The sequence below is a fragment of the Drosophila yakuba genome, chromosome 3L (genome assembly GCF_016746365.2).
Source record: "Drosophila yakuba strain Tai18E2 chromosome 3L, Prin_Dyak_Tai18E2_2.1, whole genome shotgun sequence".
In the NCBI taxonomy this organism is placed as follows: domain Eukaryota; kingdom Metazoa; phylum Arthropoda; class Insecta; order Diptera; family Drosophilidae; genus Drosophila; species Drosophila yakuba.
Window position 1 is genome coordinate 524,650 of NC_052529.2, and position 15,284 is coordinate 539,933.

Sequence of the window (15,284 nt, forward strand, 5' to 3'; positions counted from 1 at the left end):
AGAAGGCAGAAGATGGTAGTCAGCTGGTATGGTAATGCCTACAAGCACAAACATCCAATTTTAAGTGGAAAAATGGGGACATCCCTCTGTTGTATGTCCTATCTAAACTTTTTCCCACCTAACACAAATAAATTTGAAGCATAGCCACTGGGTTTCCAATATAAAAGGAGATTGCAGCCAGCACCTTGGGGAACCAGCAGAGATCTCGGCTCGTTATGGCCACCGACATTGTCCGGCAGCTGACAAATTTTGGATTTCGCTTCACGGCGATCATCTCTCAATCTCAGTCTCAATCTCAATTTCAGACCCAATCTCGATCTCGATCGCCATCTTCCCCGGCTGCCATTTGGACCACTTGGTCTTTGGCCAGTGGCTGTCTGTGCGGCTTGATTGCGTCGATCGGTTTGTGGAGTTGGAGTTGCAATTGGAATTGGAAGTGGAATTGGAACTCTAGTTAACAGTTGGGACCTGGACACCGAATGCGTGTCTCCGCCCCCGGGAACTGCAGAAGCAGCAACTGCAAACTGCAGCCGCAAACAATTGACAGAGACAAACGCCTAACAACTTATTGGAAATATGTTTAACCATTTTGGGCAATTGACATTTGCTCGATGCTGCCTAGTTCGCAAAGCTCTATCTGCGAGACTCTCTTTCTCCCATCGACAGCGTGACAAAACAATTGTCGTAAATCAGGGGCAGCCAGCCGGAGTTTAGCCAGCTAAACTTTTGTCTTCAGCATTTTCAGCATTTTCAGCATCGACTGACTGCCCACAATGCAATCTTGGGTTTTATAGAGTTTTCGTCTGGCCTCCTGGCTTTGTTTACTTTCATTTGGCTCGTGGCCGACTGCGCTTTTGCATTCGTTTTTTTTTTTTTTTTTTTTTTTTGGTGGGAAGGAAGAGCGAATGTGTTCAAGGAATTCCATTGAAAAGTGCTTAAAAGGCATTTTCAATTAGCCAAAAAATAGAAAATAGTTCCGGAATGGGTCAAAAAAGTGGGTAATGAAAGGCTTGTTGTTTTATGCAAGTAAAGAGGTAGTTAAAAGGCAGGTCAACATATAGATTTATTAGAGCAGTTACAGCATTGAAAATTCTACTGCTATTATTACGAAGTTCGTAATAATTCGAGCATTTCCTCCTTGCACCGATTAACTTCTGTCACGGTCAAAGCTCAACTGCATCCGACACAAATCAAAGCCAAAGGCGGAGACCAAAGCCACAGACACTCTTCCGTCTTAGATTTCCATTCCCAAACTCACACACAATTGCATAATATGGGAAGCCAAGAGCCTTGCTCACAGACAATATTGTTCAGATAAAAATTCCCCTAAATCACAGAAATTCGAAAAAGAGAGAAAAAAAAAAAGAAAACCGAAAAGTGCAGAAACAAATCTGTGGGCAATTCAGAGACTTTGAATTCAGTCTCGATTGAAGGTGTTACAAACGTCCGAATGCCAATTATCAAGCAGGGGTTCGAGGAGGTTATCTCGAGACCCCTTCCTCTCCCTCGCAACAGTTTTCACTTTCAGTTCAATAAATTTTCGTAACAAAATCAAAAAGAAAAAGAGCGAAGAAAACAAGGGAACATTGTTGTCTGATTTTCGAGGGGAAGCCAATGGACAGACGAACTGAGGGGATTCAAGCAGTTGGCGGGTGCAATGAGAATGACTGACGGATTCGGTCTTTTCTCGCTGTTTGAGATACAAAACTAGTTGCACAATTTCAAAACGCACTAACGGAAGCCGCTGACTGAGGAAAACTCAAAGAAGAGAGAAGAAAAGGGGCAAAAACACAAGTCATTGGGGCGCATATGGAAAACAATAAAACATTATGCGTGAAATTGCCCTTTTCGAGCTGTTTACGATTTGCTACACTTTTACCTCACGAGATTAAACTAATATTGGAAATAATCATTATCGGCAGTTGCCAAACTTTTCTCAAGCATTACATCGTTACGAACAGTTAAAAGTATGATATAAATATTTTAGGATTTAATCTAGGATAGTTTCATGGTTTAAACAACTAAAACTTGCTGAAAATTAGGCAATGCATATTTAAAGTATTTATCAGAGCCTCGAAGTATGCAATTAAAAAGTTGTGGAATAAACATGTTTGCTTACCGAGTGTACTGCTAGGTGGCGCTGCAACTCCGAGTTGCCAAACAAAGTCAGCTCCGTGATGGTCGGCGAACTCTCCAATTTACTCTCCATTTCGCGCAGCCAACGGCGCAACTCCTTGGGATCCTCACAGAGACCCTCCGGTCGTTGGGTCTCATCGAGCATCTAAAGAAGTAGGTGCATTCATAAATTTAACAAATTAATATTTGAAATTTTAGAGGTTTATGGGATTTTTTCTTACCTTAAAACAACATTCACTGGACTTCTCCAACACCGTGGCAGCGCCCTCTATCTCACAGCGCGCCTCCTTGCAAGTGTCCAAGAGGTTCGTGTCCATGATGTAGTTGTAGTTCGTTTGAATGGCCGCCCAGAGGTCGTCTTTGCCAGACGAGCCCAGCCCCAAGGTGGCGCTGCTGTGCAGACTGGTGGAGCTGCATTGACTGTTTCCGCTTCCCCACGAATAACGGTGCATTTTATTGCTATGCGAATTTTTCTGAAAGTGTAAAATGAAGAAATTCTCGATTTAATTCTGAAAAATGATTACAGTGCTTTAAAAATATTTAAAAACTATTTTTATGCACGAGGATACAAATTAAAAAACGCAAAACACAACACAAACCGAAATGCAAACCATATTTATGGCAAACAAAAAAATGTTGACAAATGTTGATTGACTTAAGCGTCTCAAAATAAAGCCCCTGAAGTGGCAAACACCAAAAGTGAACAGAGAAACAGAGGAAGGGGAAGCCGCTTAGAGTTTTTAATAAATAAGCAATTTGAGGCGTGCCAAATACGGCCGAAACAATATGCTTGGCCATCTTGGGAGCTTGCGTTTCAGATTCCCGGCTGTAAGCCAAAGCAAACTGGTTTTGATTCACTTCAAATTGCAAAGCGCGCGCAATTAATTAATGCATTTTGCTCATTTGTCCAAGAAAGTCTCCGTTTCGCGCTGAAATCGTGGAAGGAAATTCCTTATTTACACAATCATACAATCATACAATCCCAAAAGCAAACGAAATTGAAAATGAAATTGTGCGTTGTGCGATTGCTGTTTCTGTCGACTTCAGTAATTGATTAAATGAATGAGTAGGAAAACGGGGTGTGGGGCGGGATTTATCGCCGAGTGACTCGCGTTTCGGGCAAAAACTCGCCCACAGTGACTAAGAAAAGTCTGTCGACAAATGAGCTGTAAAATATGCAAGCTGTGACACCTGGAGGCCTTGAAAACTATATCTCTGTGGTCTCGCGCTCTTGTAAAAATCAACAGATTTATATCGCAGAATAACGTATATAAATCTCCACGACTGTGAGAACTGGACCAAAAAACTATTTGGTATGCAGATTCTGTGTTGGCCCCACGCTGATAAGATTTACTTAAGCGATTTGGACACGCCCTCTTCCGCCACTGAACTTTAACGCTGTTGTTTATATTTTGAGCAATTATAGGACAGCGCATAAGAATTACGAATTTTAAACGATTTGTACTCAGCATTCCTTTACCTAAAGTTGATTTATTTTCTTTGATTTTCTTACTACACATTTAATTGCAATATGATCATTTTCCGCCTTCGTAAAAGAAGAATAGAGGCCTGTTTTGACATTCCAGTTTGGAGCATAAATTAGCAATTTGTGTCCACGGCCAGTGGCGCCAACTTAGTTGCACATTTAAAACCGTTGCAACTCGGTTTCATAAAGGCATGCTAATTATTAATTTATGAAAGCAATTTCCGCTGACACAGACAGAAACTAAGAACAAGAGAGCTAATAGTTCTAACGGCCGCTTGTCATTTTAAGAGACCAAACTCGTTAGCGTGTGGAAAGAAGTCTAAAAGTGCAACAGGTATGGAGGAGTAAGTGACTAAACTGCATGTCAAACTACAAAATACTCTAGCTTTAATTGCTCAAAATACTTTCATCAAAGAGAAGCTCCCATCCTAATTTACTGATTTTACTTTTAAGTGCTGTGTATGCAAGCAGGTTTTGTAGTTTTTTATTAATATTTTTGAGAAAGGGTATTGACTAAGGCGAAACTCACTCTAGATCTCATGATCAATTGCAAATTTATGCGCACACGATACAGCCATTACCTGTTGTATGCCCGTATGCCCGAGCCGTACTACTCCACTCCTCTCCTCGCCCCCAAAAAACACATGCCCATTTTTGGGATCACTCACCTTGAGGCTGTTGTAGGGACGCTCCAGGTGCAGTTTGGCCTGGATGACGTCACGACTCTCCTGCTGCTCCTCATTCGAGGCCTGCAGTGACGTCATGGACTGCGATTGCTTCATAAGGTCGTTTCCAGCACTGTTGCTGCCATAGTTCAGCTGTCCACCGCCAGGGGCGCTGCTCTTGGGAGCTCCATCCCCGTTTCCTGCTGCATTCAACGTGGCACCTCCTCTGGATCCGCGCCTCTGCTTCTTGAGCGAACTGCTGCGGCTACTGCTGGCCGATTTTGTGGTTAGGCCGCCCTTATTGGGGGGCGTGGCTGGCATGGCGAAGATGCCATCCAATTTAAGGGGTTTCGTTGTGTGTTCTTTATTTCGGGTGGTGGCGGTGGTTTCGCTTGGGGACTCCGAATCCCGCGCCGAACCTTCTGTGCCACCATTTATCATGGCCGCTTTTTCAGTCTCTTGGTTACTTATCAACGCTACTTCTTTCTCTGGTTTCGGGATTACCCCTTCCCCTCTTCCCGTTTCACTTTTCTGTTGCACTTCCATTGTTTTCCAACCTTATTTGGCTTTATTTTCCATGGGGGGTGTGCTGTGCTTGGGGGGATGGCTGCTATATGGTATTTAGAGAGCGAGTTATGTTAATCGAACCCCTCAAAAATCGCCCGATATTTGCATGTCTGCCTGGCTTCCTCCTATTTCCATTGTTTCCCGTTCCGTTGCCGCCGTTCCGCTCCCTGGCAATGACCTTCAGGGCGTTCCTTTCGATTTCCGTTCGTTTTTATGCAAAATACTTGTTTCGTTATTTTGATAAAATGTCGGCTAGTTTGCGTATCTAATTCAATTCCACTGAAACGAAAGAAAAGAGCAGGGAAATTGCACATTATTTGAAAGGAAATCGTATGAATTAGGTGGAAAATGGGAGGGCGGAGATGAAATGATCATTATGTTGATTATTATTATGATTATGATACGAGAGGGACCACCTCATGGGGCATCATAATGAGCAGAGCACTGCAGTTATTCGTTTCTCATTTTGCTTCTACTAATGATGGGTATTACTACCATAGGCAAGCCATTAAAATCAGAAAGCGAATTGTACCGGGTCTCTCCTTAATATGGATTCATTTCCTACACCATTTCTTTGCAGCATCTTCTGCAACAGGCGGATCTCATTAGTTGCTAGCAGGTGCATTTCGTTGATGAAGAATTTAAATGACCACTGGCCGTTCAGCCGGAAAAAATGAAGTTTTCAAAGGGGCACTAATAGTGTATCAAACATATTGTGGACTTACAGCAGATAAACTTCATGTTTCCCCATTTGACCCACTATTTAACCCGACATTTTCTGGTATACCAGATGTTGCAACACACTTGCTGTGATGAAACAACCGCCTATCTTAAACCCTCCAATCTCCCTAGACTTGTGCATAATTACCTCCCGTAGAACTTCAGCCGAGTGCAGCGGCCCTATCAGAACCTCATATCTCGTATTACATATCATCACACCCACTCCAAAGTAAACAAAACGAAACAGTAAACGGCAATTAAAAGCAACTGTGAGCCGCGGATAACTAACTTTATAACCACGTAATAGCGGCGGGAAGCGGGGAAATTATAGTAATTACGTATGCAAAATATTACTTAATTTCAGAGCTTTGGCTTTGGTCAACGACTCCCGAATAAACACAGCGAGGAATGGAAAACAATGAACGCGAACGCGATTCTAATCGCGCTGCAATCAAATTTTCATACGAAATTTGTCGCGAAAAACAGTTGTGGGCCATATTCGTATGCAAATTGGTTGGCGAAAAGGCGGTGCAAGTTGCAAGTTGTCCAATTCCAATTTCAATACCAAAAGTGGCCTGCAAGCGTTCATTTAGCCACTTGAGCGCCGGATACCAAAGGGGGAAAAATGTGGAAAATAATAAAGTCGGCCACAAAAGGTGGGTGGATGTGGTTGTAATTGAGGGAGGAGGGTGTGGCCCGAAAAACAAATCAATGCTAAGAGCTGTAAATAAAGTTCCCAGGCCTTTTGGCTAAAAAAAGGGCAAAAAACAACGTAAATTGAAGTTTAAGCCCATTTATAACACGACTGCAGTCGGGAGTTAAGTGATCGACTTCTGAATAATCTTTATAATAACAGAAAGATCGCCAAAATTACAAGATAAGTATGTTAACAAAGAGGCCCAAACCAGGCTTTACTAATTACATTCAAATAATTACTAGTACTAGTATTACTAATTACTATTTTGTTTACCACACATTTCAAGTGAGAGTTTAAGTTATTGCGTACATTTCACTGCAGGTTCATAGGTTACCTTGTTTTGAAATCCATTTCAAAGAACCATTATTTTCCGAACCATACTTATGGCTTTTTGCAAGCCTCAGACATATTAATTATATAATTGAGTAATAAATGCGGCAGAGGCCTTTACTCTTTAACGTGCTGGCCATAAAATCAAGCGTTTGCTTTATGACTCAGAAAGTAAAAAAGGGGACGTTTTCGTCTGACGATTCCCATTTTATGCAAATTTTATCACTCGGCCTGCATGCAAAATGGGAGTTCGCAATTGCGAATGGCTAACAGCCGAAAGGCGTTGAAAAAGTAGAAACAGATATTCGAATTCCTCCCCTTGCCAACTTAACTTATTCGTTTGGGAAATGGCGAATTTCCAGTTTACGTTGTTCAAGTTTTAGGCCTTTAGGTTTGGCGCCGAACTTCCGCATGGAAATGGCACAAGTTAGAGGCCATTCCACGTAATTTCTATTTCATTTAAGTTTATGAGTGCCACAAATTCCGAGTTATCATTGTTATTTCCAATTGGAATCAGCAATCAGTGAGTCTTTGACAATCAAACGACGCATTTAAAATCTTTGTAAAGTGCACATAAAGCCATGATTTAAGCTTCACGAATATGCAAATTGATTCCCTCATTATGCCTCTACTAAATATTTAACACTTTCAGATAATAACTCACTTTGCCCTGGAGAGTTTCCCTTTGAATCTTTTCTTGACTTTGTTTAACCACCTGTTGAACTCTTGCATAAGACACCTGCAAACATTCGGTAATAGCACAAAAGTTCCAAAGAAAACCGATCTTCAAGCGAAACGAAGCCAAAGTCAAAAGCCCGACCAAAACATGTGGAACATAAAGTTTGGCCACAAGGCCCACAGACCTCGGAGATCTGAGACCTGAGAGCCCAGAGATCTGAGACCCCAGAGCAGAAGAAGAAGCCAAAGCAGAGGCCATTAATAAGCACAAAGAGGAGCCGCAGTAAAGGGGCAGCCAAAGGGAGGGCTAAAAATAGACAAATATTTGCGTAAAAATAAGCCAACGAAACCAAAATGAAGTCAACAAACATGTGGATGGCACTGCTGGGAGTGGTTTCAGTGGAGGGGTCTTGGTCTTCCACATCGAAGGTCCCTCATTCCCTCCATTTTATCCATGCCAGACACGAAGTTTTCGAGAAGCTCATAAAACTGCCAGGGCTCATTGTTCAACGCTTTAAAATGCCGGGAGAGATGACAATAGAATCTACTTTGGGGGGTCTTAGAATTCCATCCTTTTGGGTAAGAATAACTTTCGATTTCCACTGGAGTATCTCAGCTCATAAATCTGCAACTGCAAATGTTTTGATGACTTCCTCTTTTAAGAACACCCAAAGTACTTTTAAACTTAGAAAAGCATTGATAACTCACAAACAAAACTTTCTTTGTTCTTGTTCCCAACCTTTTCAATTCATTTTCACTTACTTTGAACTCCACTCACTTCCGTTTTGCTCTTTATCTGCCAAACATTTGGTCCATTACAAAAGAAATGAGAACAGAGAACCCCCGAAAACCGGATGTTCACTCACTTAATCGCTATTTATTCACACGCTGGAAAACTCGGTGACCAAACTAAGAAAATCAAGTGCCAACAATTGAGAAGCCAATTATTTTAATTGCCCAGTTTTTCGATGAACTTTACTCGTGCCCCAAGATAAGATAGAGTTGATAAGGCAATTCCGCGACACTCTTGTGGCCCGAATTGAAATCAATTTAATACGAGTATCACTATCTGGGGCCCCAGTCGAGATAAGACCTCGAAAATCGTATAGTTGGCCACAATAAGTCTTGGCAGTCCGCGTACTGGGCCATAATTTAGTCATCAGCTGGTTTTGAGTGCGAAGTCATGAGTAAGAGCGTTTTAACAGAGGTGGTGTTTGATGGTATATGTATCGCAAAACCACAAACAATTTAAAGGGAATTTTTTATTCATCAACACTATTTCAATTAATTAACCCATATAATATCACTGGCAAATTCTGCGTGTCACTGGCAGGAAAGGAAATTATGTGTTTATATAATTAAATAACTTTATAACAGTCGATCAGAAACACCATCTCTAATTGCAAAAGCTGAAATCGCTGGCAGACACCAAGTCGTTCACAGCATTGGACAATCGATGGAATCGACATTCCGCAGACCAAAGTGTAATTAAAATATTGTTTATATATTGCAGCCGTTGCAGCTATATTTCATATGAGCCAGCAGCCAAGCGACTTATCTGCGAATTCTTCTAAGAATCGCGTTGGCACTGCCAGCGTTGTGTACACCGATTTGGCCATTCAAGCCGAGTTGACCAGGCCGAAAGCCAAGATTGGAGGGGCCTCCTCCAAAGGCAGCCAGCCTGCCATAAGTTGCCAATCGCCAAAGACAGTTGCTGCAGCAACAGAGCTGCAACTGCAACTGCAACAGCAACAGCAGCTGTTGCCGCAGTAGCACCTAATGAATTGTCAACTGCAGGGACACTCTGAGGATTGAAGAGGGGAGGCAGCGTCACTTTTGGCACACGTGAGTGCTGGCCAAGTGGCCAAATCGCTGGCAATCTGGCGACAATAACAATAACCATATTGACTTGTAAACCAACTTCGTGGCAAAGGCATTTGCGCAGCCACCATGCAACCGCAGAAACAATCACAATATGTGGTCCAGTGCAACCTACTTTAAATTAAGGCGGTCTGCCCACAAAGTCATACTTTTGTTTTTGTGGCCTCCGAGACAATGAATTGTTTAATTTGTTGTGGTCGTGTCTTGCTTTGACAAACTTTTATTGCCCAGTACATGAGATACGGCGATGGTGGTAAGATAGCTTAAACTATCGTAGGTACTGATCTAGTTTTAAAAGGGTTTTATCTGGTGACCACATTTCGAAATACAGTCTTAGTTAAGCTAAGCAGGTTTATATTTATAGATCACTTGTTTCGTTTCTTCATAATCTATCCTAATTCTTTGATATACAGTTTTTTGGTAGTTTCCTTTTATTAGTCTTCTGTATTTGGTCATCTCTTACCAAGTCTTCTTTCTTCTTTATTGTCCATAGTTTTGCACCAAGCCATAACGATTCCTTTCTTCACTATACACTTCTAAACTCATCTGGCTTGTATTGTACATTAAACAGTAATGTTTTGCTCACTCTCTACTGAAACCTTAAGACATGTTCCTTTGCCACGATCCGCAAAAGTCAAAAGTCCTCCTCCAAAAAGGGGGCCAAAAAAAAATACCAATAAACTCAACTGCAAGTGTAGAGCGACACATGGCGACGTGGAACACGGTTGTGAAATAAAGACAGCGGACAGAGGACCAACTTGGCCGGGTTAAAACAAAAGGAAACTCTTTTGGCTGGTTGCACTCCTTTGGACTTTCGGCGCAAGAGCAATTAGAGAAGTGGACCGAAAGTTATCGTATCTCCGAAAGTGGGGACAAATTTGGTTAACATGAGCGCATTGTATCGCCACCTCGTAAACACCCTTTCCATCCGAATTATCGTATATTTTCAGAAAATTATGCCTCGGTAGAGTGCATTGTGAGTATAAAAAGTACTTTGGCGCCGTTCGACAGTTTGCGGCTTTTAAGTTGTCGCTAACAAAAATTTGTCTACAAGCCATAAACATTTTTTACTTCACCCAATGCCCCACACCCCATTTCCCCCCCTCTAACCCGAACACCTGTCTACATTCCTGGGCATATGATAAATGATAAATGTTTTGTGTTTTGTCTGTTTTTGCGGTTCGAACACGTTTTCCGTGTGTTCTGCGATCGTTTTTGGGGTCCCCACCACATTACACATGACACACAGCAAAAAGCTATCAAAGCTCCAGACAACAACAAAAAATGGATTTGGGGAAACTAGTCCCGATTTGACCACGCCTTCAGGGGCGTGGAGAAGTGGTTTCTTATGACCCACCAACTGACCCACCAAACGAACAGGCGGCCACTCTTTCAACAGATGGCAGGTGGCGAGGCAGTAAATAAGCCACAGTCACACCCCCAATACGGCGATCAGCCGGCAATATGCTAGCAAATTAGTGGGTTAAGTGGTGCAGGAAAGCAGCAAACATAAATTTAAAAGCACTTCAAAGTGGTGCAGAGAAGCTAATTAGCCAGGGAAAAAATAGTGCATTCTAGTATGAATTATAGCAAGTAACTCAAAATATATTGCTTATTATAAATATAAAGAAGTATGTTGAGATGCCCTCACACTTCAATAGACTTTAGCCTCCCAGCTGAACATTCGTTATTGCGCATACGCAGCGTTGCCTTGAACTTGGAGTTGGCCTACTTCCTAATAGCAACCATTTCGCAGCGCAATGATCTCTCTTAATTAACCCATAACGAAGCAGAGCAACCACAGATTGAGAGATACGGATGGAAACGCTTGTAAACACAGCTATTTTTCTCCCAAAAAGCCATTGCAGAGTTAATTAACAGACAATTACTCACATAATCGAGTGTGAAAAGCGCGCAAATTGTGCGAAAGTCGAAATTCATTCACTGACTTTGCGGCGAGCACATATCCATCCAATCCATTCGATGCCATTCAATTCACTTTCGGCTGAAACGAGATAAAGGAGATGATAAATAAGCGCGTGTTAAAACAAACAAGCGAATCGATGTGAAAATGTTTGAATGGAGCGGAAACGGAGTTTGACTAATGCCAACATACAACAACAACAACCAGATAGCCTAGCGTAGGAAAATTGGAAAATTGTTTACCAATGTTTTTGATATTAGCACTTGGCACAGACATTGCATAATGGAAAGCCAAACGCAGAAACTGAGCCACAAAACACAAAACAGCAACTCTTACCCGCCAATATTTGTCTGGCAACATTTGGATACCCTAGCAGGGGGCATCATAAATTCGATGGCCAGCTGGAAATTCGTTTCCGACCTCATAAAGCTTCACTGTACTATTACGACTTACGTCCCATGGTTTGTACAAGTGGAAGAATTGCTGCTGTTTTCCAGGTTGTTTCGTAACTCTAATGAAAAGATCAACAGATTGACATTCTATTCAGCAAGATTATATAATTTATAAGATAGACAGTAGTTCTATTGATTGTTTTGTATTATTCCAACAGAAGGGTATTGTCAGCTCCAACTTCTGAGTCTCAGCTTTTATTGCTCCAACATTTTTATGGCAACCTTTCGCCAGACACCGCCGCAACCTCGTAGCTGTCTCCAGTGATAAATCAGCTGCACCGCAAACCCCTCAAAATAAAAAGACTCAGATACTTGCCAGCAAACTCCCACAAACTCCGACCGCTTCACGACATTTTTTTTTTTTGCTGTTTTGTTTTCGGTGCAGATTTGACCGAGGGCGTCTCGCATAACAATTCATTATCATTAATTATATTTGCACTCAAATTGCAGAAACGGAAAACGAGAGGAAACGCCGACTCCCCGACGAGCTGGACATGAAAAATTGAACAATGTCGATTAAATTGAAAACAATTTTACGCTGCGAAATTTCAATATTTCCCGTCATTTGCCGTTAGCCTCAGCGACCCAAAGACAACGGCCAAAACGGCATTCCCGACCCAAAATTCATATCTCGCGAGTGGAACAGAGAGGCAAAATATGGCTCATAAAGCATCCAGCATCGAACATCCAGCATCAACAGCCGAAATCGGCAACAACAATTTATTGGTCGCATTAACCCCAACGAACTCTCTCGCTTTTCAGGAGGAGCTGGAGGGGGAGGTGGTGCAGGGGGGGTCAGTAAGCCAGTCAATCGATGCGAGTTGTGAAAATATCATTTACAGGCAATTTGTAAAAAGCAACAGCGGCAGCAGCAGCAAATAACTGCAAACTCAGCGAAATTTGCACGAACCAAAATAAGTAAAACTACTCAACACAAAGTCACAGAAGAAAAAATATAAAAAAATGAACAAACAATAAACAAAAAGTACACAAAAAGGAGCTGGGGAAAGGGGGCAGCAGGGTGCATCTGTGGTCAAGCCGCTAAAGTCGGAAATGGGCACAAACGCCGATCGTCAGCGGTCGACAAGAGCAACAACAAAGCCACAAATGACGACGACGACAACGTCTCCAGGCGATAATTGGATCCCTTTCCAAGTCGGTCTCGGAGTTAGGAGGTTTTCGGGGGGCAGCTTTTGGGGGGGAGTACCCCCGACTGGGATGGAAACTCAATGCCCCGTTTTTGGTTCAGTGGGAAATGGAAGTTTTCTTGTGGCTCCTAAGAGTATCTGACATACGCCAGATGCGATTAGAGCCCTAAGTGCGGTGGTTGTAAAATACAACATAATATTATTTATGATTATGATTATATATTTTATTATATTCGTTTTCCATGTGCTCTATATCAGTATCAGTAACCTAATGATCCTATGCGCAACTGTACTGTCGTGAGTTCCATTTCCATTCAGTTTCATACACATTCCTGCGAGTAATTCTAGAACCCCTTTTATTCAAACACCCAGCACATTCTCCACTTACCCAACGCTCCCATAACTCTTTTGTTTGTTTCGCTTATTTTTTTTTTGCCGCCAAAACGAAATTCAAGCCAAGAGTGCAAAACTCAGATGCGGAACAGACGGAAATTCTGTCAGGTGAGACGCAAATGCAACATTTTCGGCTGCCCCAACAAAAACAAAACACAAACTAAACTGACATCAAGAGCTTTCACAGAACTCTCGACGGCTAAAAGAGATCTCAATTCGTGTGTTTCACGGGAAAAGAACCAGCTCGATGAAGATTTAAGCCGAAAACCCCTTGATTCATTAACGAAACTCAAACGAAAGCGAAAGAGGAGGGGTGAGAAAGAGGGAGAAATGCATTCGAAATGCAATAGAAAGTGAAATGCGTTGGCAAAGCAAAACAAACCTCTTGCACTATGGCCATGGAAAATCTCCTCCAAATGAGCCGCGAGATGGCGACGATATGTGTTATGGACAGGCCCCCCATTCCCAATACTCCTCCCAACCCTCCCATTACCCCTTTGGCCAGCTCCCATGACCTTGTTCGCAAATTCTGTTGACGTGCATCGAACATGGGTGCCACCAGCCACATCTGCACATCTACCTACATCCACATGCCCCAAACGAGACACCATCCTTGGCGCTTTTCCAGCCGCGATAGCCATCAAGAAATATTTGAGATTCACTTTCGGAGTCGTCTGCGCAAAGGCAGCAAAATCGAGAGACAGCCAAGCAGTAAAAACAATGCCTGGCAGTTGAGCATTGACAACTCATAGATAAAATGCTTTCCTCAGCTATGACGCGACTTCCAACTGCGACGGCTCCTCTCAATGGCCGCAAAACAATGACAAACTCTGCTACTGCAGCTCGAAAGTGGAAACACACGACGAAAGCAGCCAAACACAGTCGAATAAAATCGGATCTAAGCTCGAATTCAGGCTCACTTTCCTACACCCTGCCTACAAGATAAGAGTATTGTTTGGAAAAGTAAATCATATGTACAAAATAATAAGATATAAATTATATATAGAGAGAGAGAAAAGAATCAAATCATAATAAAATATGATCCACCTCTATTCAAGTAGTCGATATACCCCCATGTGTGGCCAGCAAAAGTGTCCCCAACTTGCTGGGGATGTGTGGGCTGGAACTCGGCACTCGGCACTCGGTTTCAGTATGCGGGGCAGCACAGAGACTGGAATGAAATGCCATAGATTCGATTTTGATAAAATGCCAGCCACAAGTTGGGAGCTCGGCGAAGAAAGAAAAAGTGAGAATCGGCGTCGTAATGAGGGAAGGAGATGGCGCTGCTGCGAACCGCCTGGCGATAAATCTTGCAAACGAACTTTTGCCATTGCAGTTGCAACTGCAGTTGCAGCAGGTAAACAGAGGAAACGAGAGCAAGCAGGCGAAATAATCGCAGTCGAAGTGGAAAATCGGGGAAGAGTGGAAAACCGCGGCAGAGTGGGCAATTGGTAATGGGTAATGGGTAATATGTGGCGTGCGTAAGAGACACATGTGCACATCTATATGGTAGTTTGGTGTCCGACTGGCGATAATTGGGCCAAAACGAATGCCTCGTTCAGCGGCAGGTCGGCTGGATAATTGATATGTTTACAGCTCCATTTTATTCGCAACTCAATTAAGCCCGCGTCCAGCTGTGACAAGCCATAAACCGAGGAAGACAGTCCAACAATTAGAGTCTCGATTTGTATCCACTTCGGTTTGGTGCGGTTCACTTTCGTTTTCCACTTCCATTTCCATTTCCATTTTGATTGAAAGTGTGAAAGGTTCACAGCGAACTGGTGATCTTCAGGTGCTCTTATTTGCGTTCGTTGTGACTGCTTTTGGTTTGGGGTTAATGGAATCAAAGTGATCTTCCACTTGCGAGCACAATTGCTCGATGGCAGCGTTTATGCGATCAGCAAACGACAAGTTGCAGAGATCATTCCTCAAGAGATAACATCAAATGGGCCAAGATGTCAGCGATAGATCAGTGACAACTAAATGGCAGCTGTGGATGAGTTCAAGATAATGTCAAGTTGAGACCATAAATCTGATCTTCACTCGTAGTGCTTAATGTGCTTAATTGATTGGCTGGGAACTGCTTATGTCAGATACGGAAAGATTCCTTACCCCTCACGAAGTAACTTCTGTATTAAGCACTAATGGTTTCCATAATTACACCCCTTTTGACAGATTAATAAGTTGCTTTGTTTGCTTAAATTACT

At 42.5% G+C, this 15,284-nt stretch overlaps 1 protein-coding gene across 4 annotated transcripts in view; it reads right to left on the reverse strand.

The window, feature by feature from the left end:
• LOC6532237 overlaps nucleotides 1–15,284 on the reverse strand; it is a 111,199-nt gene that overhangs the window by 72,318 nt on the left and 23,597 nt on the right. For all 4 annotated transcript variants that reach the window (XM_039373633.1, XM_015193773.2, XM_039373634.2 and 1 more), the window contains exons 2-5: nucleotides 11,054–11,165; nucleotides 4,291–5,133; nucleotides 2,358–2,609; nucleotides 2,120–2,281 (exon numbers count right to left, since the gene is read on the reverse strand). In XM_039373633.1, the coding sequence (XP_039229567.1) occupies nucleotides 2,120–2,281; nucleotides 2,358–2,609; nucleotides 4,291–4,833 (957 nt within the window). In that variant the 5' untranslated portion in view covers nucleotides 4,834–5,133; nucleotides 11,054–11,165. The remainder of the gene's footprint in view (nucleotides 1–2,119; nucleotides 2,282–2,357; nucleotides 2,610–4,290; nucleotides 5,134–11,053; nucleotides 11,166–15,284) is intronic.